The following is a 27,816-nucleotide window of genomic DNA, read 5'->3' as shown; positions in this document are numbered from 1 at the left end:
CTTTGGACCACTACTATAGCACACTGGCACATTCTGACAGTTCAGCTTAATGCACAAATATTAACTACTGTAAGCCAGCAAATGGATGAAGTCCATTACTACATGCAAAAATATTTTTTGCCTAAGATTTTGTAGCAGGAAACTAAATATTATGTTGTCACTTTTGTATTTATTTTTAATATGCCTTACTAGGAATAACCTTAAATGAAGTGGCATTCTGCATACATCAAATTGCACTTAACCAAAACCATCAAGTAAGCAGATTATAATTCCTCAGGATTTAATTTAAACCAGTACATATTTAGGAGACTTAATTTAGATGGCTTTTAATATTGGAATGGCAACACTCAAATAATGTTTATTATCCTGTCATACATAGTACAAGTTGGCCCATTCCTTAGGGCACCAATGGTGAAAATCTTAAAATATTAAAACAAAAGAAGGAAGGAACACAAAGAAGCACTGGTTCTTCAAGTCTAAATTTTAGCATGTAATTACATAGCATTAGACTGGTACCTGCTTTTGCTGTTTTACCCTGAAAGAATCCAAGATTTAGGGCTAGTTTTTGTTTTTTAAATTATGCCAATGCCATACTTGTCTTACATGATAACTTTTTAAATAGTTAGCTAATCTATAGTGTTTACATATAACCAAAAGATTCTCTTAAAACAGGACTGTAATAATGTATGTAATTAAGACATTTTGCATTTCAACGTTCATGTAAAGCTGTGTTTGTCATATATGTAATACATTACTTCATATAACTGGTGAATTCAATGATTATATCTATTATGTTTATATTATCCTGCAAGAGCCTTTCATTTTTTAAGGAATAAATATTAGAGTATCAGGAAAATATGATATAGTCTGCTTTAAATTAAAAAAAMAAATCCACCTGAAACCTTTGTCTCTGCTATTGTTTCAGATAACTTCTAAAAATAGTGCAACAGAAACTGTTTAAAGAAATCTCGGAGCTAGGGTGGGGGGCTGGAGCCCTGTCTCTCTGGTTTGTTTATTTGATCAAATTTCAGCCCTTCAGCAATGCTTGGACAAATCACTGAAGCCTCTGGAGACTGATTTGCAGAGCCTCTCAGAGGCTCCCTAGACATCAGTGGTCTCCCAAGTTCTGAAACAGAGTGATAGCTAAAGTGGATCCTTGAGGACAAAGGACAGTTGGATGTAGCTTATAGCCTGAAGCTGCTGGGAAGTCCTAATTAGGGGCATACTGAAATAAAAAGAAAGCCTTTTAACCAGCTTTGTGAAGGTCTCATCTCATGCTGATGTCTGATTTGGGCCCTGCCACACAAGATTAGGCAGTAAAGACGCCTTTGCATTTTTATTTTTATCTTTTGAGTGGGGTCAGTACAACAAGCAAAACTCAAATAAAAAAGCAAGTCTGGTCTTCTGTCTCATGCAGTAGTGAACAGTCCTCTTGCAGGGCATGTTTCCTAGTAACAGCAAAGGCAAGGGAAGAACAAAAATATTTTTTGTCTTTAGAAAAAGAAGAAATCAGGACATACTATATGAAAGGGGTGGCAGGTTAAATTAAAAAAAATAGACGGTGCTTTCAAGTTTGGATTTTTCAGACAASGCATTGACCATAGCCCAAATAATGAAATCTAACTTATTTCTGCTGTAATAAGCAAAATGAGAAAAGTGACATGTAAAAGTGAAACGAAGTTTTGTGTATGTTGCAAGCACAGATGAAACCAGTGCACTAAAAGGGTGCCTTATTCATTCTTACATTTGTTTCCATAACAGAAGTTTTTATGTTCATACAACCACAGTGAGCAATAAATAGTGTATTTAGCATTATATTTGTAAAATTGTTTGGGTACAGTACTGTTCAAAACTCAGCATCAATATTAAAAAAATAAAACCACTTTTATTAAAGACATACCTTACTGTTTAAATAAAAGTAACGTGATTAATGGCAGAATTACTGTTTCTTTGCACTGTCTTATTTTGTTTAGATCCAATCCCATATACAAATCCACACTGAGACATCTCTTTAAAGCTATGTCTATAAATGTCTGTAACTCATTTTTTCTAAACATACAGTGCTTTTTCCTTACACCCCATTAGGAAAAATGCATTGCTTCAAGCACTCCGTGCAAAGGGACAACAAGCAAATTTTACTATAGATATCTTCAACCTTTCCCAGACAGATTTTCTGAAACACATAATGTAGACAGCTATTGTAGCTCCTACAGAGAACAAAATGACTAGCAAGAAGAGCTATGAACATTTTTGCTATGTAATGTCTTTGTAGCCTGTACACAGTGTTTTGCCTGCCAGCCAAAATACCAACTCCAGAATCTGTCCTCTGTTCAAAGCAGCATGAACTCATAGGGTCTTTATTTGACTTTTCATGTGATCTGAGTATCCAGACAGCAATAGTGATATGAAATGTTGGAAAAAGTTGTTTGGAATTGATTCACTCTCTTCAAGACCTCAGCATAGTTATCAATGTACTCATTACTGGACAGATGGAGCATAATAAAAATGTAATTCCAAGTCACAAAACTTGCAGACACCTCTTAAAGCTTTCCCCTTTGTTCAGAATCACAGAATAGCTGAGGTTGGAGGGGACCTCTGGAGATGGTCTAGCCCCCTGCTCAAAGCTATACATATCACATACATGCTCCAAAACGTCCATCTCTTCTCAATTTGTTTTTGGAGTCAATGCAAGGTACTGCTTGTTGTATCTGTGAGGCCTTCAGTCACCCAGAAACCATCTGTGACTTTAGATGTCTCAGCAGTGGACATCGAAGACCAAGATTTTAAGGTGCAATTTATGAAGTTCACTCTTGCTTAATAGACCTTGAAAAACTGAAGATTTAAAATTGAAAGGAAAAAAATGGGTTTACAAAGGCAGAGAAACTAACCTGTGGTATAGATTTCGCAATGAATCAAAGGATTAATGCTCTTTTTAGAGATCAGGACATGTAACAGTACAATTTACAAGACTTGCCTGAATGGGCTATGTATATAGCCATTATATATGTATACAACTCTACAGGGGCTGGTGTTGAGAAAATGGTGAGAAAATGCTGGAGACTGCAGGCAGATCTACCTGGTCATGCTGGTACAGCACCAGTATCACACTTCAGGCATCCCCGTACTGGAAGCTCCAGAGCGTGGTCACGCTGAGTAGACCAACTACTACAGAGAGATCAGAATTTTCAAGAATTACTCCCAAAACATGGTTTAGGAAGGTGGTTTAGCTCCTTACCTGCTCTCAACTGCAAGTTGCCTTTTCCACCTGAGACCCCCATAGCCAGTTGTTTGAGCCCTTGCAGTCAACAATGTGCGGAAGCTTGCTTATCTCAGCAGTTCCCAAATGTTTCAGATAATGCCCGCCTTCACCTTTCCTGTAATTGTCTGGTCCACTATGCACCATTTATATACATACATAGTCACTGTCTGGCCTGGCCCCAGATCCTTGTAAACCAGCTGCCAGCCTTCCCTCCAGATGTAGCTATCTACACTCCTCTCTCTCCTCTTTCCCCCCAAAAAGGCTCTCACACTCAACATGTGAGCAAACTGGACAACTCCAAGTCCAGGTAATACTCACTTCCCTGCCAAAAAAAAAGGGCAAACCAAAGCAAAACAAAACATCCAACCCACACACACGCTTTCACCAAGGGTCCCCTGCATTAGCCAGAAACCCTGCAAAGCTCTTCAACTCCAGGCAACGAGGGCACAAACCAGTCCCTACCCTCCCGCCTGCACAGAAATTTCCTAGGGGAACTGCCTCTACCACCTACAGCTCCTGTGGCTACCTGGGTCATACCAATGGCTCAGATCCACAAGGAAGAAGTATTTTAGTCCTTCTTGTGGTGCTAATGAACAAGTACACCATGTTCTTCCCAGGCAGCTCAGCTCAATGCACCATTACCCTGGGAAAGGAGAGGAAACCTCTGTTCGCCCAGCCATGCAGTTGCTGCCACACACAGAGCGCACTTCAGCTTGAGCCACGTGCTATGGTTCTCACCCCAGGATGCCAGCTGGTTAAAGAGAGCCTTATAATGCTAAAGACCAGGAAGAAGAAAGAAGGAAGGTATAAAAGCCCAAGAGAATCTCCCTGGGGTCTCCACACACCTCCAACACATGTGCTGAATCCTCTCCCCAGGGTAGGTTAGTGGTGCTTCTTGCCACCCAGGAAAATTACTCCTGCAGTCAATCTGCTGTAGAATATCCCAATTATTATTTTTTTTTAATTTTCATTCCAACAGAAGAAAAGGAAAAATCTGCCAAACGTACCAGCGGCCACAAAAGCCAACAGCTCTGCCTTCATTGGCAAACCTCTTCCTCCATGGGATCCAATTTTCCTGTCTTTTTTTCTACTGGAGAGGCAAGAACCCAGCCTCTCCCTTCTTCCTGGATGGGGGTAGGGCAGCTTTTTGAATCTGCTGGATGGGTGGGAATCACGGCCCTATACAGTCTCAGCTGCTTTTCCAGCCCCTTAAAGGATCTACACATTTAGTGAGTGCCCAGCCCATAGTAAGAAAACCAATAGTTTAAATCAGCTTCCTATGTGGCCTTAGCCAACCTGAGTCTTCTGATGCACTAGGAGTGCTCTCAGGGGGGTTAATTACAGCTGAGAGGTTTAAGCAGCTGCTACCTACTGGTTTGTCATTCACCACTTCCTTGCTCAGATGAGATACCTAACTACCAGTATGGCAAGTTCAGTGTGTGTTAGCATGCCAAACAGGGCTGCAAGATCTGTGCCTTAGCAGGACTGCTGTGGCTGAGCTTGGGATCAAGAGCTCAATCCCCTAACTATGTAGCCTGCCCTAAGACTGCACTTTCGCAAGCAGCTGAGCCAATGTTAACAGCTCCCTGATGCCAAAAGGGGAAGGCTTGCTTCCCTCTTCCTCCTCCTTTGTCCTTTCTTATACTGCCTGATTCTAGTCGTATGGCCCTCAGCTCTTCTTTCTCTGGCAGAGGATCCAATTTTTCCACTGGGTTAGCTTTTTGCCAACTCAATGAGTTAAATTTGCTTGCTGAGAGGGGTCCAGCAGGTGTTAGASAGAGGCTGGCATGAGGTAAGGAGTTGGAGCACAAGCTGAGAGCGTGGAAAGAAATGGGAGAAAACAGCAGGGAAAGAGTTCCCCTTTTTGGTGGCAGTCAGCTGTTACACAACGTCATTGCATCTCCTGAGACTGTATCCCAACAAGGACTTTCACTACAAGGAGTGAGATGATCCATATATCAGTTGAGTTGTTGCTCCTGTGAGAAAAGGCAAAACCTAGAAGCAAGTCACTTTTTCATGTAGCTGCAGCCAACAGGCACTTCACCAGTATTACACTTACAATTGATAAACAAGACTAAATTAACACAAAATCTTTTGGGGGTGACATCTGCTCTATCCACATGCTTCACCTAGGTGAATGCAGCTTCTCCTCCCTCCCCAAGCCTCTCAGTTCCCCAGTAAATCCATGCCTGAGCACTCCTGTTCACACTCATCGCAACTTTTGAGGAGAGTAAATTTTGAAAAGTTTATGTTCTTTCAGTAGAGTAAGTGACGTTTGCTAACACTTTCACAGTGTAATCAGTGCTTCAGAATGCTGCCACCTTCTGTGAAAAGTCAGAAGTTTACTCGTATTCTTCTATCCCGTGAATTGGTTTTTCCCAAGTTTTGGAATTTAAGAATGCTTTCTTGTTTAGAACATCCTTGCTGTTCATCCCGGTACAATAGAAGGCTGTGAGAAAATCTAGCTTTACTTGCTTCATGTCCCTAAAAAAGAGGGATGGGAAAACATCATGTTCAATTTACAAAGTTAGCAAGAACATAAGGAAATGCTTTTATCATCCTCCAGGAAAGTTACAGGCAACCCAGTGATTAAAGTATCTTTCATCTGGAAAGTATTCTGTAGGTTACTGTAGGAGAGCAGGAGACCACATGTTGCTGCATTCACTGTAAAGTCACAGCAGATTATCAAGCATTAAAGAGGAGCTGTTATAGGGAGTTATAAATAACATTTCCTGCTATCAGCTATTTCAAAAACTGCAGCTGCTGAAAATTTCCATTTGTCTAGGACAAACTGTGCTTCAATGAAGTGTGTCTAGAAAGACGATTTATCAAGGAAGGCAGCTCCTTGTTTCAGTTAATAAAATGACAAATAAAAATTTACAGGTACGACAAAAAGTCTCAAGGAGATTTAATCTCTATATAGAAATTTTACTGTATTCAGCAACTTGACTGCCCTTTCCAACAATTAGTAAATGTAATAGGTATAGAGTAACAATAAAATGTTTGGGAAATTATAAAAAACTAAAAAAGTTATTATAAAAAATCAAAATAACTACTTTTTTAAATACTTAAGACATTAACAAAGGAACATTTGCAGAAAGTTTACTCTGTGTAGCTTATAAGTATTAAATTACTTATGTGGTCTCTGTCTGTTAGATCAGCAAACTGTACAGTTACCAGAAATTTGTACAGGTATCAGAAATCTATGTGAGAAACACTCTCACGTGCTGCCATTCAAGAAAATTCTTTTCAAGATCTTTCAAGCTCATTTATTGGTTAGCTAATGCCAAGGTTTATCATACTGTTTTCCAATCATTCTAATGTATCATTATACATTACTACATCAATTTGTCAAATAAACTGAGATTGCATCTATATTAAGTAGAACAGACCAAAAGGAGTTGGATATACAGAGCAAAGTTGCATACTATACGCATTTCAGGTAGGACAACTTCAGGTGAGCACTAGTTTGGTAATATGGCTTGAGTGCACTAGSTATGTGTCTGCGTAGCACTACATTACTCCTCTAGTTTGGATCAGGAGTACCCTTTTGAGGCAAATTTCCTGACTGACCCCACCTGTCATGCGTTGGTCTTGGAGCGTGCAAACTGGATTCCTTTTGAATGAAATCAGACCCAGGGAATACCTAACATGCTCCAGCCTCAGCAGTCACTGCATCCCCAGGACCTGACTAAAGCTGGTCTGGACTGACCTGTCTGCCACAGATGTCAGAGCCCAGCTCTGTCACTCAGATCTTATTACTTGCTACTGCAGACTTAACCTCAGACTTGGAAATACCTGAGGCAACGAATCCACAGCTTAAAGACAGGCGAGGTGCAAATCCATTATCCAGAGTCATAAGGACCAAAGTAACCTGGATAATGGAAAAATTCAGAAACAAATATATGATTATGTTACAGGGTGGGTTGTGAAACACAGCACAGGACATGAAAGTTAGCTGGCATCTGCTGTGTTACTACTAAGCCTGAGAAAATAAACCTCACTGGACTCAAACTGGCAATTCGCAGAGCAAACTCACTGCTCGGGGAGCCGGCAGTGATGCATACAACGCACCAGAGCAGGCCGAGGCCAGCAGGGCTCTTTGGTTCAGGCTCCGAGACGCAGGCAAGCACCCCTCCTTTCACACTCCAGCTCCCACACCTGGGTTAGTAAGACCTGCTTGCGTCTGTGCACCTAAAGCAAAGCTGATCTGCAAGAAAACTGGAGTAAACACCAAAATGTATCTTTAATTTCCAAAGGTACAGATCGGTATTTGTGAGGAGCAGCGCACAAGCACTTAGGAAACGCTGCTGCGACCGCGTACTGCTGTAACACCACCATTACCAGGAAGCGTATGACTTTGGAAAATTTTAACTTTGCAGCTCCTTGCGGGCGTCCGCGGCGATGCGGGGCGGGGGCGGCCCGGGACACCACAGCCCGCCTGCTCACACAGGCAGCACTGCGCCACCGCGGCACGGCGCCCCGCAGCGCCGCTGCCCCTCGCTAAGGAAAGACGGGGCTGAACAGTTCACTTGGGCCCGAGCCGCTGCGAGCCGGCTCCGCCTCAGGGATAAACGGCGCCGGGGGCGGGCCGCTGCGGCCGCGGGTGAGGAGCGGCTCCGCCCGCGCCCGGCAGGAGCCGCCCCACCCCTCTCGCCGGCCGTTTGCCAGCGGCGTCCCGTTGCGCATGCGCGGACGGCTCAACGGCCACTGCCTGCCGGAAGTGTGGCGGCTCCGAGGGGAGGGGGAGGCCCCAGTGCCCGGATGTGAGCGGGTTTGGGGCTTCGGCTGGCCGCCGCCGAGTGACATGGGAAGGGAGCACGAGCCGCGCTGACCTCGCGCCGCAGCCTTGCGCGCGCGCCTCCGCTCCCCCCTCCCTTCCTCTTACGCCCCGCGCGCGCGCGCTCTCCGTCCTCCCCCCGGCGCGCGCCTCCGCTCCGCTCCGCCCCGTCCTCTCCTCTCCTCTCCTCCCCTCTCCCTCCTCCCCCCTCCCCCCTCCCCTTCAGCAGCTGGCGAGCGAGCGGGGCGCGGAGGGCGGCTCGCGCCGCCGGCACGTCGCTGACACTCGCGCGAGGTAAACGGTCGCCTCGCGCTGGGGAGGGGGGGAGTTTCGGGTGCGCTTCCTCTCCCCCCCCCCCCGCCCTATATGCCAACGGCTCCCGTCAGCGCCTCGTCATGTCGCTCCGTCGCCGGTAACGGCTCCTCGCGCGCAGAGTGCCTTCTCCCCCGCCTCGGGGCCGAGAGGCCGGCGTCTCCTCCTCGGGCCTGCCTCGCCGGGCAGGGCCCGGACTCGGGCCTGGCTGCCTCTCTGCCGCGGCCGCCACCGTCTCTGCGATAGCTGCGAGAGTGAAGGCGCGATAAACCTCTTCCCGAGCCCTCACGAGTGGGAGCTGGCGGGGGGGGGGGCCGCCCTGCAGTGCGCGGTTTCGTCTTCTCCGCAGCCGCCGCCTTTGCCCCTCCGTGGCGCTTGCCTTGGCCTGAGGGAAGCCTGGCCAGGTTTAGGGGCTCCCTGCCAGGCCTTGCTCCAGAGGGGTTGTCACGGTGAGGCGCTAAAGCAGATGACAGTGGGCCGCGCATGGAGGCCTTCCCTTTTCTTCCTTCCTCTTGAGTTTCGTCGTGGGCTCTCTCCTGAGAGTGAAAGCATGGGGAGTGTGTGGTTCTGGAGTGGCAGTCGGCTGGGAAGTTCGTGCATGAGACCCCAAGGCTCTGTCAAGTAGGTGGGCCCTCAGTCTCATCAGAGACCTGGGGCTCATCCCTGCTTTGAGAATTTGAGGCTTTGGGAGTTGTGTGGTTCCGTTTTTCCCTCTGCTTCTTGCACCAAAACCTTTGATTAGTGTGTAGTTTGTTCTTCCATTTTTTCTGTGTCTTTCCTTCTTTCTATAATCTGGATTTTATTAGAGTGGACTTCTTCAGGACAGAAACTGTCTGTTTTTTGAATGTTTAGAAAAGTCCTTGTTCTGCTGCAAAAAGTAAAACTAGGATGGAAATGACAATTAAGGAGGTAATTCTGTTTGTGTGAGAGGGGTGTATTTGTCAGTGTCCAGGAAGCAATACTGGCAAGTAAAGAATTATCTTCTCTGATTTGTTCTTGAAAGTCTTTCTTGAGTATACCTTATCACAGGGATAAGAGTGATAGTGATGTCTGTATATGGCTGGGAAAAAACAAGAAGGTCTGGTTGTATACCATATGTGCTGTGTAGTTTTCAAATGATGAGACTCAATGGTATGTTGTGAACAGAGTATAACAGGCTGTAGTCTCACTCAGCGACTGTAGCTGTTACTTTCAAAGTGAATGGAAAACTTAAGGTGGCTGTACTGTGGCTGTGATTGATAATCTTTCACTGGTGGAAATCCATTGCCTTACTACATGTCATAGAGCTCATGAGGCATTAGAAGTAAGGTCCTGCCAGTTCTGCTATCTGCCCCTTAGGGAGAGGCGTAAAATTTTTCATTAACTACAAAAAGTGCAATTAGAGATTTCTTTTTCTGTATGAGTTCTTTCACTCCATCCCAAACCTGACACCCTCCTCATGCAGCTTCTTCCAGGGAAGAAGACAGCATTGCTGTTCAGAATTTGAGCCTAATCTGATTTGCATGGTTAGAAGTGTCTTCATAAAAGGTTGGCTAAACAAAGAAAATATGTTTAAGGGCAATTTTAAGGCCCAAAGAATGGGAAAAAACACATAGCTCTTTAATAATTATTCATTATCCAAGTGGAAAATGTAAAAGTTTAATGTAGAGGTTTAATGTAACTATCTTTCATATTGTGGGAGAAATACGTATACATTTGTCGGTACTGATAGGTTCCATGTAGGTTTTATAGAATGGAAATATCTGGCCTATGTTATACAACTGGTCATACCAGGTAATTTAAAGTTCCTGTTTGACCTTAAAATCTGTCAAGTTTAACATCGGATGAGTTAAGGTTGAGAATTAATATAATTTAGTTACAGAAATTTTTCTTTGTCAGGCTGTCTGTGGAAAAAATTAACATACAATTCTTGACCTAAAAAGGTGATACGGAAATTCTGAGCACTGAGTCTTCCAATAAAATTAATTTTTAAAAGATAACATTACAACTTTACTGAACAATGATTGCTTACACTATAATACAACAGTGGCATCTTTGAATAAGAAACTTGAAAGTACCAGAAGCCACAAGTGGATGTGAAAGGTATGATCAACAGAATGTCTGATGACTTTCTGTTGAGAATCTCTGCTAATTTTAGGACTCTTGTGCAGATTAACATTTGCATAATTAACATTATTTCAGTTTTCTTCAAGACATCATCTTCTCTACTTACCTAAGTCAAATGTTTCAAAAATGCTACTTTCCAGGCTTTCCACCTCTGATTTGTAGCTTGAGTGGTATTAGAAGCAACAGTTATAGGCAGCTGCTGATGTCCATGAAGTTCTGTAATAACATACACAAAACTTAGTAGAATCCAATGGATTTATTCACTGTTGCTGTGAGGTACAGGATCGATAGCTGTCGCACTGTTTGCAGGCTATGGAAAAGAGCAGCATACTCTTTTCTGGAAAACTGTAAAAGGCACAGAAACTTCCTTTGAAATGATACTATATCTTATCTCTTTTTGAAAGGTAAAAGAGGCTTAAGATAGCAAAATGGCAAAAATTGTTGGGTATGGAAATAAAATTTGTAGGTTTTTTTTTTTAATTGATTATCAAAAAAACTTTAAAGATGAGCATTGTTTGAAGAGATGGAAGAGGGTGGGAACGCTAAATGCAGAGGCTGAGAAGGAAGGTTATAAAACAAAGTGTTTACTGCATCTAAATATTCTGTGAACATTTTATATTCCTTATAGGTGGCATGAAACGTCCTGTTCATAAACATATTCATAAGGAATGCTTTTGGCACACCTTGATAAGTTACTTTGGCCTAAACATCGATTGCCTCTTGTAAAAACCTGTAAGTAAAATAAATGTAGGGGGGTTTTTTTGTTTGTTTGTTTTTAAGAGTGCTGTAGTGATTTGTTTTCTGATCATAGTTGGCAGGGTCTGGCTGTAAAAGGAAAAGTGAATATCAATTACCTTACTTTATAAAATGGGCAAATTTTCAATTATATTGACTGATGTTATAACAACAGCTGATAAAGACTGTAAAAGCTGGGTCAATTGTGTTTTACAGAAATGGCAGCTCAGAAAAGGAAGTCTGCGTTAGTGGAGCCTTCTGCTAAACGTCCAAAGCTGGATAAGAACAGCAAGCCATCATCAGCAAAGAAGGAAAAAGAGGTGTCAGATACAAAAAATGTCTCAAATAAATCAAAGTCAAATCAATGCACAGTGCAGGAGAAAATGGTACTCAAAACCTCAGTCAAATCAAACAGGTTAGTGACCCAAAAAAAAGAAGTTCTAGGTTATCATCCTAGACTATATTAGTGCAGAAACAATCTAAGCAGAGTGAGTGTGAGTTAAAGATACAGTTAAATAGTACCAGTGAGAAGATCAGCCTTAAAATCATTAAGTATGGTATCTTGTACATGATCTTTCTCTGGAACCATGTTAATGTCTTGAAATCCAAAAAGGCTTCCTACAAAACAGGTTATGAAGGGCAAAGCAAATCTAATGCTTTATAAGCTAATATTTAAGTTGAAAGCAGGAAGTCTCAAAAATTAAAAACTGCTTGAGATGTTAAAAAGTGTTCATCTGAGACTCATAGTTCAGTCTTGCAATATATAAAGGAAACCATTAAGAACTAGACTTAAGAGCAGTGAGGTGGAAGTGAAGTCTTCTTAGACTGATTTGAAAGAAAATAATTCTTCTGTGAACATTAAAGGTGTAAAATCTGGTAAAAGTTTAAGGGCAAGGGTTAGTCAGAATGAGGAGACTTTTATGACAAATTCTAATTTCTTAGGGCTGAAAAATAATTGTTTGAATCTTTCAGTGACAACACAAGTGAACCTGAATTAGGAACACGCATGACTACGAGATCATCAGGATTCAACTCAAGTAATAAAACAACAGCTGACAAAAAGATCCAACAGCAGCCTAAATTTATAAAAAATAAGGAGGTATGCCAGAAGAAATCAGTGCAAGAAATTCCKAAGTCAAAATGCATAATTGCACCAAATGAGCCAGTAATGAGGAGATCACAGAGACTGCAGCAGTTAATGCATGTACCAGCAAGATCCTTGCGTAATAGAGAAGTTAAAGAAGAAAAAGCTTTGGAAGTTAAACAAAGCAGCCAGGCAAAAAGACACGTTAACAGTATTGGAGCAAAAGTACTTAAACCTGCTAAAGAGAAAACAGAACAAAAAAACATGAAAATAAAGTCAAGCAGTAAAAATGAAGATAAAGAAATAAACGTAGAAGTGACCAGCTCTCTGAAAGAGAAAAGATGTAAAGCAGACAATAAAAATGATGATTCCATCAGCTTTCAACATAACCTTCAAGGGACACCGTTGTTTCTTGATCACAGTCTTGAGGAAGTTAAGAAAGAACAAACGGATCTTGTTTCTCCAATTTCTAGCAATGTAAAGAAAGTGGAAATGGGTTCTCTTAAGCCAGACTCTAAGACAGTAAATAAAGAAAAACAACAAATGCATCAAAACATAAAAAACAGTATAAAAACAAAAAGGGTTTCACAGCCATCTGTAAGTGAAACAGATCTAGCTGATCAACCAGAGAATGATGTGAAATCCAAAAGGGTAAGCATTCTTGAACTTTGCGAAGAAATTGCAGGTGAGATTGAATCAGATACAGTAGAGGTGAAAAAAGATTCCCCTAATGCTGAGTGTAGAAAAACAGAAGAAAAGCATGGAGAAGTACAGCTGCAACAAAATGAAATGCCTATTCAGAAAGAACTTAGTCAGAGTACTCAATGCAAACGTTTTTTCCCTAGCAAAAAAGGAATGCCTGTCAAATGTACTCTGAACGGTAGAAATAGCTCCTCAAACAAAAACTCTAAATGGACCAAAATTAAATTAATGAAAGCTAATAACATGAAGCAAAGTAACTTAAATTCTGCAAATGTCCCCAAGCTTTCTTTGTTAAAAGATTGCCCTACAGTTTCAGAGGCAAGTCAAATAGCTACAGAAGCACAACTTTCCAACGCACAAGGCAAGTTGTCAGTAATAAGACTGCYTGAGAATGAAAGCGCAACTTGTGTGCAGGAGAAATCAGACACATCATTTGAAAGAGCTGGAGCTAAAGAAGTGACATTAGAAATAAAAGAACCCACAAAGAGAGGTGTGGAAAATGGTTTGTTGCGTAATTTGACAAAACATTTCTCTGAGCCGACACCAGATGAGGTAAGGCATTTTAATTATGGTGTATGGTGGGAGGATGTTCTAAATCTGTTCTGTTTTCTGAGAGTGCTGTGCTCAAAAGGTTTGTTTCAACAATGACTTTATCTTACAGTAACTTAAGTTTTGTACAGGACCCCTTAATAGGTTTGGTGCATTATCATAGGAGGGTTGACAGTAAGCTGGAAAATTAATCTATTCCATCTTCTGAAGTTCAGTAGTTAACTAAATGTTGATGGTTAAAATTTCCTGCTGGAGTCAGAGGTTGTACAGATCCATATGGACACCTTTTGATGACACTTTTTGACACTTTAAGCTTGCATAGGTATTCTGTTCTGAAAAATGGTATTAAAAGAAATGAGAGGGGAAAGTATTCTCTCCCTGGATAAGCTTCTATTAAAATTTAGGATCTTATAGGCAAAGGAGCTCTTTAGAAAGTTCTCCTACAACTTTACATATAAAATGAAAAAATCTGCTTTTTTTTTTTTTTTTCTTCTAAATAAATATCACAAACTTCAGTATAGGCTAGGTAATCAATACCATTTTCTTTACTTAAAATGATGTAGGAATTGGAAAATTGATGCTGTATTCAAAATTTTAATACTTAATTAACTGAGTGGTTTAGTTAATAGGTCAGAGACATTAAATAGCTGTTCTTGTTTTTTTAATTATTATTTAAATCTAATGTTTTCTGTTTTACATAGAACTTTAGTTTGCATTTGGAATCAAGTCCAGAAAGCTCTCCAGTAAAGTATCTTACAGCTCCTAAACCACCGAAACAATTAAAAAAAGAATCTGGAGAAAGTGAACCTCAAGGTAATCGTTTATTAAAAATTTGCCTCCTTTTCTGTTCAGTGATATTAGAAGAATAAGCCTTCCTTTCAAAGGTGTATGGGGCTTGGGGATTTTTTGTTTGTTTGTTTTTCTCTTACAGAATGAGGTACAGTGGGTGTGGAACTAAACTTCAGAGATTAAATTTGTTCACTGGAGTTTTCATATTTCTGTGTGTGTCACTACCACCCCTCCCAGCCACTTTTGTAGCAGAGAATATGCCTTTATCTCTGGGCTGATTAGTGAGAGTGAGAGGTATCTGTTTTTCTGTCCAGCTCTCCTTATGGTGCTTATATGCATTGCTTAGAATCTTTTGTATTCCATTTCATTTTTTTCCTCTCTAAACTTCTCTCATGAAAAGTTTAATGCTTAGTAGTTCCATCTGAGTAAAAGTGAAGTGGTAACTAAAAGAAAAACCTTCTCTTTTCCTTGCAGTAAAATAATAAACTTACTGTTTTTCAGTTTGGTTCTTCTCTTGGATCCTGTTTCTGTTAGAGATCGTCTTTTGATTACCATTTCCTTTGAATAGCTATCTCCATCTCTTTCTTTTGAATACTTCTGGTTGGTCTTGACCAAATTATGGATTGAGTAATCACTCTCCTGGTTTTATTACATATTCTTTATTCATCAGTCAGTGAATGCTGTTTGCTTGTTTGTTTTTTTGTTTGTCAAACCTTGTGATCAGTGTGATGTGAATATTTTGGCTTAAGTAAAGATTTAAGCCTACATTTGACTAAGAAATACTATCATTAGATCACTAACACATCTTTTTTTAACTTTCCTGTTGATATTTCATCCATTTGGTTCTGGTTCTTTCCCATTTTTTTGGTAAAATCAGAACTTGATCTTGAATGCACTGTTAAGATATTCAGCTCTGCAAAATACTTCTACTTTTACTGCCATTGTAGGGGTTTTTTTTAAGGGGCAAAATACTCTTAACAGTACTGTTGGGGAATGTAATAAGTGTTTTTTCTTTTGTCTTTTCTTGATGATCCCTCTTCCTAATGCATTACAGAGCATACCTCAGGTAGAGGGGATACTATCCATTTATGATTCTAATGTTACACGTGGAGGTATTTCTATGGATGTCAGTATAAACAAATTTAAACCACTGTTTAAGTTTCACTACTGCCCTGTTTAGCTGCTGGCAAACTGTTCTGCAGGACAGCAGTGGAAATGTTAAAGAAAATGGCATGTGTTTTTAAGTATATATGGAGAAATATCTGAATGCTGCATCAAAGTTGCCTCTTCTTTATTGTCTATAAGCAAATGGCAACATCATCTTGAATATGTTTTTGCAAAATACTATTTGTGTAGTTCCTGCTTCCTTTGCAACTAAAAACTGAATAATGAAATCATAATATTTGATTAATTGTAGGTTTGGCTCCCAAGCAGTTGACGCAAACTTCGCTTACGAATCAGACTTCTGAGACTGAGAACAGGTATAGTATTTCATGTATTATGAAATCACAGTAACCTTCCGTAGAGTTTTGAGAGTTTTTGTTGTAAGACTGACTGTTCTGTTTTCCTCTGACCTCAACTTCTAGTTGCAAGTGACTTACTTGTCTGTTATGAAAAGAGACTTTCGTTTTACCCAGTTATTAAGGGATGTTTTTATTTTAAGAAAATTATTAAGCAAGTTATTTGTAACTGCACATTTATTTTAACAAGTAGGATTTAGCAGAGTTGGGAAAATATTTCTAATTGTCTCTTCCACAAATCAGATGGTAACTAGAAAGTATGGAAAAGGTTACAAAATGATTTTCACCTAACGAATTATTTCACCTGTTTCTCGAAGGCTTCTGTAAATCATAGTAGTATTGTAGGTGTGAACTTTTTTTTAGATAAGGGAAGAGGAGACTTAATTTGGGATTGTTTTGTGATTGCTGTAAAACCAGAGTTCAGTGCTCTTAAAGTCAGCTACCATACACAAAATAAATGTTCTTGCTACTGACAGGTCAAGTTGACATTTTATTTTTATCATGTTGACTGTTGTAGTTCTGGACTGGTTCTGATGTAGTGTCTGGTTTTAGCCAGTGACATACTGAAGACAATTTCTTCCTACCTGAAATCTCAAACAGCAGTATAGTTGGCACAGTGGCTAGTATATTGTTACTGTTTTCTATAGTCATAATGAAGACAAGAAAAAAAATGATGTTGCAGTTCATTTTCAGTACTTCATCTGAGGCCAGATTACCAATTCTGAATAACCAGACCTTTTGTACATGTTGAAAAATCCCACTACTATGGAAGTTCACAGAAAATGGGGAGTAAGGTAGATGTAAACCTAGTTAAATTAATATTTTTAGATTTTCAATAGATATTACAATAACTTTTTGACTTTTCATATTTTTATTCTTAACTTCAGAGAACTTTATGGCATATATTCAAATTTGTTACACTTATTGGCTGAACAAACCCATATTGCCTTACGATTATTTGGATATGTATTTGTCTTCTGAGAGCTTTCTTACCCCACTTCCCATGTGCTGCCGTGATTTATCCAAGAATGAAACCATTGTTCTGTCTGTGGCACTCTTGCCATAACAGAGTATAACATGTACATGTATAGCATAGCTCTCTTTCAGACTTGTAAGAAATGGTTGCAGTAGGAAAGAGCAAACCTTTAAAATAGCTACTTAATTCACTTTTTGGGGGTATGTGGTAAGAGAAAAATCTCAGATTTAGCACAAAAAATGCTGTTCTAGAAACATCTGGCAAAAGTTCTCATTTTTATTTTTGAAAAGACTTACTGAATTAACCATGCTACATGTACTATAGCAGATGCTTGCTCCTATATGTTTGGTTTGCTTATAACCAGAAAATATGCAATTGCCTACTTGAAGTAAGAGTATTTTATTTGTGTGTTTTGTTTTAGTGGTCTCCACCAGTTTTGTCCTAAGCTTGGAATTAATGTTACCTTTTCCCTCTGAGTATAGTAGCAAGTTCATAGAATAACTTTTCTGTTGACGTATATAGTACTTTCCAATCAGTTAGGGTAAGGGGAGACTTAGAGAGATTTCAGTGCTATCCATCCATCTATTCTTTAGATTCTCTTCTCACTCCCTCTTTCCTTCTTCACTCTCAGCAATGATCAGATGTTAGGTTAGAGACCGTGAGTGCGGATGAGGCCAAAGGACAGTGTTAACCAAATGTCACTGTGAGTGACCAGTTTTGTGGCAGTCGTCTTTCTTCCTTTGTGGTCCTTCCTTAAGTAAAGTGAGAACAGAAACTTGTAAGTTGTCAGAACCCTTATCTACCTTTGCCTCTTTTCAGACCATTAAGAGGTCTGACCAAGTGCTTTGAGGCAAGGAGAGTCAGGAAATAATGCTGCACGTAGCCTTTGCAGTTAATTCCTGTGCATATGTCATACCAAATCAGAACCTCTGAAGGGGCAAATGAGTTGTTGCAGTGTAGGCAGACTTGGCTCTCCTTGCCCCGTTATGATACTGTGCAGTTATAAAGCCTGATGATACAATGTTACAAACTCAAAATTAAATGCATCTTTGCTTAATTGAGTGTTCTCACTGATAGTTTGTAGTGTACAGTTTTACTGCATGCAAAACATGTTTGTTTTTTTTTTTTTAATTAATTCCCTTTTCTCAAAAAGAAATCCATTGCAGGCTGTTAAATCCAAGTCCACCTCTGGATCAGGAAGTCCTTGAATTGCAAATTATTAAGTGGTCAGAGAGTATTTTGGGATATACTGCTACACATTTGTGCTATGCTTTTCCCCAGAAGCCTGCTTGTGGCCACTGTCTAGGCAGACCTTTGGTTTGATCTTGTGCATCTGTTGTTACTGGTTCACCCCAACACATTAAAGTACTGAGATTATAACTTGAGAAATGAAAATACACGTTTCATAATCTTCAGATAATATATTTGAGCTGAGCTTGAAAGATTTTATGGCATTTGTTTTACATTGCCCACCTATATTTGTGGGAATATTTATATGGTCTGTTTTAGCAGCCGGATGTGTGATACCTGAAACTAGAAACCTAAGCTTTGTGTGGAAATGTAGGGTTAGGCACCATCAGTCATTCTCTGAAAACRCCTCAGTTAAATGTCTGTGTTAATTGATGCGACTAACCTAACCTCACTTGATTAAAAATCTCCTTCTTTTTTTTTTTCCTTTTTTAAAATTCTTGTAATCAGGCTATTCATATACTGTATTTTTGGTTAATCATCTTACTCCCTAATTTTTCCAGTCGAATTACAAATTAAAATACGTAGGACCATGTTTTGGGTAACTAACTTGGATTTGCATCTCCTTAAAGTTTGTTTATGTTAATCACAAAGGCTTTAAGTGTCTAAGATGATAAGTATGAGCAGTCCTTTTTTAACATGAAATGTATTTATATTTCAAGGGTTCCTTTGTCAAATCCTTCATTAGCATCAAAGTGCAGTAACTTCCTACCATCCGAGGAACATATTCAAAAGCTAAAAGAAGCAGGAAAAGATGGTGATAAGCAGCTGATCATAGTAAGTACTATCTTTTGTAAGGTTTATAGTTTCTCAAACAATTTACTTTTGAATTAGTGGTGCTGTGTCTTTATAAACTTGTCTAAAAATCATTAGTTGTGCATCCCATTGCTGCTGTTGTAAATGATCAGTGGAAGTAGAACACTTCCTGAATTGTCATTAAGTTTTTATGGAAAAAGTAGTAGCAGACTGGCTTGAATTTAAAGCTAATTCTTGTTAAATCTTAAAACAAATGTGTGTATTTTTGGAATAGGCTGACCATTCAGTCAAAATACAAAATTTTTTTGGGGGGGAGAATGAAAGAGACATGGCAAGAAACTTGCCTTTGCTTATGTGCAAAACCTCAGTTTCTTAAAACTTCAGAATTATTGCAGATTGTGTGCAAAATTAATATAAATGGATTTATCCTTTCATCAGTAGAATATACATTGTTCTGAGATAAACTTAAAGATTTTTCCTGTACGTTCCCTATTTTTCACCATAATATATAAACAGCAGTGATAGTTTAGTTTCTTTGCTCTTATCATTATTTGCTATTAGCTACCAAATGCAGGGTTTTTTTTGTTTTGTTTTGTTTTTTTAATAATCCACACATCAAATAATCCACAAGAAATCAAAGACTGGAGTAGGGGAGCTACAGGGGGAGAGAAATCCAGGTTATTAGGAAAGAGGACTCTGCTGTAAGCTTCTTACTAAATTGCTTTTCCTACCTGTGTAACTGGTGGTCTTGCTAAATTGCAAATTCTTTTTTCCTGTAATGCGTGGATCATACTTACGAAAATATTAACTAAAAGAGAAACAGTTGAAATTTGAATACTGTCTTTTATCCATACTTCAGAGCTTTTGAGAAATAAATTGATAAGTATATCCTTGGCTTCCCTAAAATGTGTAAAGGAAACAAATCKGGCACTTAAATGCTTAGACACCAGGATAGTAAATGGTGTATAGGAGTGATATCTCACATTTATTAAGTATTTTAGCTATTGCCTCTTTAAATCTCATTTTACCAACAGAGTTAAAATGCATGGTTAAGTATCTTGACTATATTAACAGGACTATAAGAATGCTCCTTTTCACTTCAGTGAAGCTTACTTAATATTTGGTCATACAGTAATAGAGCTTGACTGAACAGCATCTAGGACCTTTGACAAGAAGAAATATGTAGCTTTTTGCTAAGCTACTGGGAGAGGATAAGTAGCTCTGATCTATCGTACTCATACAGATAGCCTTTTTGTAGCTTACTGTGTTAGTAATATTCTTGTTTTCAGCCTGAGAGGAGCATAATACTTTTTTTTTCCCCCCACGCTCCCTTTTCAGCAATGAAAGTTTTAAGTTATTCATATAGCAAAATTTTAGAATGTAAAGAATGGATCATCAGTGAAGAACACTAGGAAAAATGGAAGAGACCTAGTTTCTTGGGTTTTGTATGTGTTTTTGGAAAATGCAACTGAGCAGCATATTTCATTTAAAATGTGAAAGTTACAACCTCATAGTATTTAATATATTTCAGCACTTTATACAGATCAAATTCACTTTGACTTCACTGAGTTCAGGTAGACTTTTTGTTCTGTCAGAGGGGTGTTTTGGCCTGTAGTTCACTTTGCCAAGAGGCCACTGGGTATGGTAGTGGTCTGATACTTGTTTTCCCTGGGGGAAAGCTGGTTTTAGCAATGTCAAAGTATATAGAGGACCTCAAATACTTGTTAATCCATTTTGTGAAAGTAAAATCTTTAACTTTAAGTACTGTGGAGACAAGACATAGTTATCTCTAGAATAGTTTTTACTAGTGTCTGGAGGGGGGAAAAAACAAACTGACTTGTACTAAACTTTGCTCAAAAGAGAATGGGGATTCAATATATGTAATAAAATACAGTATATTTTGTAATTAAGAGTACTATTTTGCAAATCCATGGTGAATTCTTAAATGTTGACTCTCAATGGCTGCACATTTTCTTTTCTGGTTTTTGAGAAAATATTTTCAAAGGTGCTTGTGTACTTCTGCAATGATGCTTTGAGAAGAGAGATGAAAGAAGATTCATGTTTTAAAAGCTGTTCTGCTTAGAAGTTCTGTACAAAGAGCAGCCTTACTATATGCAGCAAAATCACTTAAATTAGCATTTATAGTGTCTATTATAATAGTAAATAGTAAATAATTTTATAGTTAATAGCCAGAAACCATTTTTATCTGAAGTTTCTGATATGCTGTATTAAGAGAAACATTTTCATTATTTTTCCTTACCTTGAACAAAGTTGGGAAGTCATATTTTTATTCTTAACTTGAAACATTTACTTGCACTTTGATACATTTGTTTAAATACCTGAAAGTTGCAGTTTGGAGTTCTCTACTGTGAGACCTGTCAGTCCCTCTCAATGTGTGTCAAAACCCCTTTTTTCATCTGTCAGGAGAGGAGGAGTGGGGTGGGGGAGTTGGGCCAAGTTTGACTCCCTGCATGATGTACCATCTCTATTTTACTGTAAGGTTGAACTTGCTTAGTCTTTTGGCTTTAAGTGTGTGGGGCTTTTCTGTTATGAAATCTGTTCTTTTAATTGTCTCTGCAGCGCCTGAGGCTCTAAGTTTGAGATGTTGCAAATACTGTCTGTATATTCTGACCTTTTAACTTTCTAAGCTATGTTTAGATAGAAGTGTTGCAGTGAAACTAGTATTTTCTCCTTAATATGCTTTCGTTTTTATATTCAGATCATGATGATGTATATTACCTTCCTTCTGCTCCCATATGATAGCTATAGTGAATAGATTCATTTTCTGCTTTTCTCAACTAATACAGTCTTTAGCAAGCTTGACTTGCTGAATAAGGCATGCATCTTGCATTTAGAAGTTTTGCTATTTGACCGTATCAGAAGTACAGTAATGCAGCTTCTTTTTGTAGAATATTTAGTAGCTGTACTTGCACCATTCTTTTTCCTGGTACGCATCATTTAATTATCTGAGCACCTTTCAAACATATTAAATTATCTTCATTTTATAGAGGTAAAACTAAGACAAAACATGAGTCCTTTCTGTGTTCTTCAGATTTGCTTGCTCTTGCATATCTTGAACAATACTCTTTGAGTATGGAACCTCAGCTGAAAGCTGCGAGAAATCTAATGCTGCAACGCACTTAGTAAAACTGACTGTAGCAGAAGACAAGTGTTCAAAGAGATGTGCAAAGATTAATCACTGAACTAGGAGAGTATGATCTGTTTTTATGGAAGAAGGAAATTCAGATCAAGGTCAAAAAGATTTTTATGTTCCACATCCCTGACTTGCTGTTTAGAGAAGTAGTCTGTTCTGAAAACTGTACAATCTTGCACTCTGTTTAAGTAGTGTATGTTCAGTCAATAGACTGACAGATTACATGAAGTTCTGTATTGGAAGTTTTATAGAATAATGCATCAAAATTGTTTTTAGATGCATACTTTTGAACTACTTGAATCTAATGTGGAAATATGAGAACTTGAATATGAAATTATCTGTTCCATAAACTTCTGAAATTGAGAGAAATATAAAATGTGCAAAGCATACACTTTCAGTTTTCACAGAATGAGATGTGCTTTATGTCCAAGACAAGGAAAGTCAGTTGTTCACTTTTTGTAAAATTCTGGTTACTTAAAAGATCTCGGACAAATTTTGGTCATAACAATGTGAACCATTAAAAGCGTTAATGCTACAAAGGAGTGTTTTAAGTAGTGACCTTTGAGGTACCCATGTACTTCTTCCATTTTATGCCACTAAGGAGATGTGCTCTTTTGAAAATTAAGCTAGTCTTTTGAAAGTAATACTTATCAGTTTTAGGGAAGAACTCGTAAAGAGAACGAACAGAGAAAACAGATCATTGAAGTGATAGAAAGATAGTATAGGATTGCAGAGATTTTTCTGCCTTTTCTAGAGATCTGAATTGATGCTTAGATGGGAGGAAACATGGTTAAATGTAGATGATCTTTATGAGTATCAGCAAGTGCATAGATCAGGATTACTTGATGAAAAATGCTTTTTACTTCTGAAGTTCGAGTTGGTGCTGTATGTGAAAGGTATGTGCAGACTAATTCAGTTTACACATTTGGATATCATATTTGAATTGCTACTTACATATATTTTGGTTAAATTTGAATGGAGTTGCCTGTTTGACTGAAATAGGTAATACATGAAAGAAATACTTTGAGCTACAAACACAGGCCTCAATGAAATTAATAAAACAAGCATAGAAGTGATTTSTTATGAACCTGAAAAAGATTGCATAATAGGCACTTTAATTTGTTGTTTTCTTCCTTAAACTAGTATAGTCCAATTGGCAATTTCTCTGGAGAAAGGAAAATGGCTTTTGGGCAGTGTTGTGGTGTTCACATTAGTTAAATACTGCCTGTTCTCCCCCCCCCCCCCCCAATTACCTCAGCAAGAACAAAGCAATGGCTACCATATAAATGATTGGGAGGGAGTTTGGTAGTTCATCTGAAAGCAGTCCCTCTTCCTTTCTTCTCACACAGATCTTCCCCTTTGGGACAGCTTTGCTTTGAGTGGGGCAGAAGCAGTTATCATTTCTTATTCTCATTCTTTCCCATTTCTACTCCACAGCAGTAGCCTAGCTTTCTCTAGCAAATTCAGGTGGGTTAAGTTTGATGGCTTTGTCCTGAAGGTGAGAATGTTTCATAAGGTTAGGTGGGACCTGAAACCAGAATTCAAGCACAAGGGCTGCTGATATTTGATCACTCTCTATGATATACTTGAATTACATTTTTATACATATTGAGAACAGATTGGTCATTCATAGTGTCCTTTGTAAATATTGTATTGATTTGGCTTTTAACTTTAATTTTTTTCATATTGTTTTAGCTAATGACCAGTGAGGACATCATTTCATGATGGATAATGACCCTACACTTTTAATTTTTCAGATATGTTAAATAAGATAAGTTACATCACAGTTCTGCAAGTTTTAAGTAGATTTGTATCCTCTGGCTAAAATAACTTTTGAGAAAGATGGGTATTGGTGATATGTTTTTTTTGTTTGTTTGCTTTTGTTAAATTCCGCATACCACAGTCTTCATTTTTGAAGTGAAACTTGTTTTTGAGTTGGGTTATGTCTTCTGATCCTCCTGGTCAGCAAGGGGATTCACCCATCAGCTTTCATTTTGAATCCTTCTTTTGATGAAATGGCATTCTTTGACTCTTTCATTTTCTGTGGAGATCTCAAAAATCTTTGTGTTGTTTCTTCCTGCTCTTCTCCATTGTATTTACTTTCCAGCCTGCCTATTTTTACGGCTGGGTTTTATTCTCTGCTCTGTCAGAAGACTAGAGGAAAAAAAAAAAATCTTCCTCTAACTAGCACTAGGTAATCAAGAAGGAGGTGACCTAACCTGTGCCTGTAACAAGGGCCCCTTTTCATCTCCTACAGAGGCACCAAATGCCTTTTTTGCTTGCAGGGCTCCTTATTCCACATATGGAGGATCAGCAGACATGCACCTTCTCAAAGAAGAGACCTTGGTAAGACTTTTCTTTCTGTCTAACACAGAATTAAGAAACCCTTCTGTAGTTTAAGACAACATTGTTGCAACATTCAATTACAATTAGCCTTGAAACAGTAGATCTCAAGGTTGTGCATCTCCCATGCTCATATTAATGAGGATTGCCTGATATATTGGGAATGCTTAATTGCATTGCTCTCACTTGCAGAATTTGCTTTGGAAATAAAAGGATCCCTACTTTTTGTTGTTGTTCAGAAAAATGAGGTTTAAATTAAGACAATTTTCAGCCTGCAACCTCATGTTTTCTCAGATATTGCTCTGTGAAAAAAACCTTTCCCTGTCAGTTATGAGAGTCAAATTTCTTGCACCTTTCTACAGTTCTGACAAGATGACACTTTATACTCCAATACCCAATGGGCATCAATTTGAAGCTAAATCAAGCTAAATTAAAATAAAGGAATATTGAAATTAAATTTCAAAAGTATGTATTGTTTTTTTCCAAAATTCCAGTTTCATAAAGGTTTTATTTACCCTCGTGTATGATGCATGAGGGTTCTTTTTGGYTTTGTTTTGTTTTCCCCTGTTAGGGAGGACTGGCAACCTTGAACACAGTATTATTGTTTGGGAACACTTTTTAATCTCTCAATGCATGTCCTTTTCCTTTTTGCTTATGTAATGACATTAGGTTAAAAACAGTCAGATTCTTTAGATGTTTTCTTGAAGTACTGCATTCTGTATTATTTCTGACTTTATTTTGCATGTCCTCGGTTTGTACTATAGAGTCTGCTTTGGATTTACTGAGCGTATATATATGTTATATCTTATTTTTTTGTCTGAAGCATGATGCCTTGTGCTGTGTATTTGAAATAGCACTTCAGTAATGCAAAAAGGCTATCATCTGTATTACCATCAGGRCACTGCAAAGTGTTTTGTTTGTTTGTTTTTTGGGGGGAGAAGTTGGTAATACAGTACACTTTTTCTGGTATTCATATGACAGATTTTTAACAACCTGTGTGTGTAGCCCATTGATGCAACTGAATGCATGTAAAAACAGTAATATCAATGAAATAAAACAAAACCACGAAAAAAACCAGATACCATCAACATGCAGGAAACTGTGAAATATAATATGGCAGTATTATTCTAGGGAAATAATCTGTTCTTGGAGACTTGCTAAACAGCATATGCGTTGACAAAGAAAGATGGGATGAGCTAAGGAGCTTGACAACTTTGAGGATATCATTTCCCCTAATTTGTTGAATACTTTCACAGCTAGATTTTTTTGGTTTGAGATTTTTGGTAGTGACCTAATAGATAGCTTGAACTTCTCAATCATTTGAACAGGAATGTGTTTTGTGAGACTTACTACAGTGCTAATATATACTAAATATTTTAAGAATTGCTTTATGTAGCTGACTTCCAAATTTACATGTCTTATTTTTTGAAGTGTACTGCAAGCATCAGAGTAGTTTTCCTCCCTCACCTGTCCTACCCTAAACATTGGGGATATGTTCTTCATCTTCAGGACGGGAATTACAGGCATACCTCGGAGATATTGYGGGTTCAATTCCAGACCACCTCAATAAAGTGAATGTCTCAATAAAGCGAGTCACATGGATTTTTTGGTTTCCCAGTGCATATAAAGTTATGCTTACACTATACTGTAGTCTATTAAGTGTGCAATAGCATTATGTCTAAAAAAAAAAAAGTACATACCTTAATTAAAAAACACTTTATTGCTAAAAAATGCTAACCATCATCTGAGCCTTCAGCGAGTCATAATCTTTTTGCTGATGGAAGGTCTTGCCTGGATGTTGATGGCTGCTGACTGATCATGGTGGTGGTTGCTGAAGGCTGGAGTGACTGTGGCAATTTCTTAAAATAAGACAGCAATGAAGTTTGCTGCATTGATTGACTCTTCCTTTCACAAAGGATTTCTCTGGAGCATGTGATGCTGTTTGATAGCATTTTACCCACAATAGAACTTCTTTCAAAATTGGAGACAATCCTCTCAAACCCTGCTGCTGCTTTATTAACTAAGTTTATGTAATATTCTAAATCCTTTGTTGTCATTCAACACTGTTCACAGCATCTTCTCCAGGAGTAGATTCCATCTCAAGAAACCACTTTCTTTGCTCATCCATTCAAGTTTTATCATGAGATTGCAGCAATTCAGTCACCTCTTCAGGCTCCACTTCTAATTCTAGTTCTCTTGCTATTTCTACCACATCTGCAGTTACTTCCTCCACTGAAGTCTTGAACCCCTCCAAGTCATCCATGCGGGCTGGAATCAACTTCTTCCAAACTCCTGTTAGTGTTGATATTTTGACCTCCTCCCATGAATCACGAATGTTCTTAATAGCATCTAGAATGGTGAATCCTTTCCAGAAGGTTTTCAATTTACTTTGCCCGGAGTCATCAGAGGAATCACTATCTATGGCAGCTATAGCCTTACGAAATGTTTCTTAAATAATAAGACTTGAAAGTTGAAATTACTCCTTGATCCATGGGCTGCAGAATGGATGTTGTGTTACCAGGCATGAAAACAACATTAATCTCATTGTACATCTCCATCAGAGCTCTTGGGTGACCAGGTGCATTGTCAATGAGCAGTAATATTTTGAAAGGCATCTTTTTTTCTGCACAGTAGGTCTCAACAGTGGGCTTAAAATATTCAGTAAACCATGTTTGTAAACAGATGTGCTGTCATCCAGGCTTTGTTGTTCCATTTATAAAGCACAGGCAGAGCAGATTTAGCATAATTCTTAAGGGCCCTAGGATTTTGGGAGTGGTAAGTAAGCATTGGCTTCAACTTCAAGTCCCCAGCTGCATTAGCCCCTAACAAGAGAGTCAGCCTGTCCTTTGAAGCTTTGGAGCCAGGCACTGACTTCTCTCTAGCTATGAAAGTCCTAGATGGCATCTTCTTCCAGTAGAAGGCTGTTTCGTCTACATTGAAAATCTGTTGTTTAGCGTAACCACCTTCATCAGTTCTCTTAGCTAGATCTGGATAACTTGCTGCAGCATCTACATCAGCACTTGCTGCTTCACCTTGCACTTTGATGTTATGGAGACGGCTTCTTTCCTGAAATCTCGTGAACCAACCTCTGCTAGCTTCAAACTTTTCTCCTGCATCTTCTTCACCTCTCTCAGTCTTCATACAATTGAAGAGAATTAGGGCCTTGCTCTGGATGAGGCTTTGGCTTAAGGGAATGTTGTGGCTGGTTTGATCTTCTATCCAGACCACTAGAACTTTCTCCCTATCAGCAATAAGGCTGTTTCGCTTTCTTAGCGTTTGTGCGTTCACTGGAGTAGCCAGTGGAAGTCGAGCTTTTGGCCCATCTCGGCTTTCAACATGCCTTCCTCACTAAGCTTCATCATTTCTAGCTTTTGATTTAAAGTGAGAGACGTGGGACTCTTCCTTTCACTTGAACACTTAGAGGCCATTGTGGGGTTATTCATTGCCCTAATTTCGGTGTTGTTGTGCCTCAGGGAATAGGGAGGCCTGAGGAGAGGAAGAGA

General features: G+C 38.9%; 1 protein-coding gene across 8 annotated transcripts in view; it reads left to right on the top strand.

Annotated features, from left to right (window-relative positions):
* Positions 1 to 8,227: 8,227 nt before the first annotated feature.
* Positions 8,228 to 27,816, top strand: part of ESCO1 (establishment of sister chromatid cohesion N-acetyltransferase 1) — a 40,596-nt gene continuing 21,007 nt past the window's right edge. For 4 of the 8 annotated variants that reach the window (XM_026058591.1, XM_026058597.1, XM_026058595.1 and 1 more), the window contains exons 1-7: positions 8,229 to 8,333; positions 11,086 to 11,189; positions 11,409 to 11,607; positions 12,165 to 13,530; positions 14,229 to 14,340; positions 15,734 to 15,797; positions 18,723 to 18,837. In XM_026058591.1, coding sequence (XP_025914376.1) covers positions 11,411 to 11,607; positions 12,165 to 13,530; positions 14,229 to 14,340; positions 15,734 to 15,797; positions 18,723 to 18,837 — 1,854 coding nt within the window. In that variant the 5' untranslated portion in view covers positions 8,229 to 8,333; positions 11,086 to 11,189; positions 11,409 to 11,410. Of the gene's footprint in view, positions 8,334 to 8,445; positions 8,801 to 9,915; positions 10,434 to 11,085; positions 11,190 to 11,408; positions 11,608 to 12,164; positions 13,531 to 14,228; positions 14,341 to 15,733; positions 15,798 to 18,722; positions 18,838 to 27,816 lie in introns of those variants that run through there. The other 4 variants (XR_003252303.1, XM_026058598.1, XM_026058593.1 and 1 more) reach the window with 3 other exon arrangements.

Source organism: Apteryx rowi, unplaced genomic scaffold (genome assembly GCF_003343035.1).
Source record: "Apteryx rowi isolate R43461 unplaced genomic scaffold, aptRow1 scaffold_149, whole genome shotgun sequence".
NCBI classification, from domain to species: domain Eukaryota; kingdom Metazoa; phylum Chordata; class Aves; order Apterygiformes; family Apterygidae; genus Apteryx; species Apteryx rowi.
The sequence above is the reverse complement of the archived record's forward strand: the minus strand, read 5'-3'. Positions and strand labels throughout refer to the sequence as shown.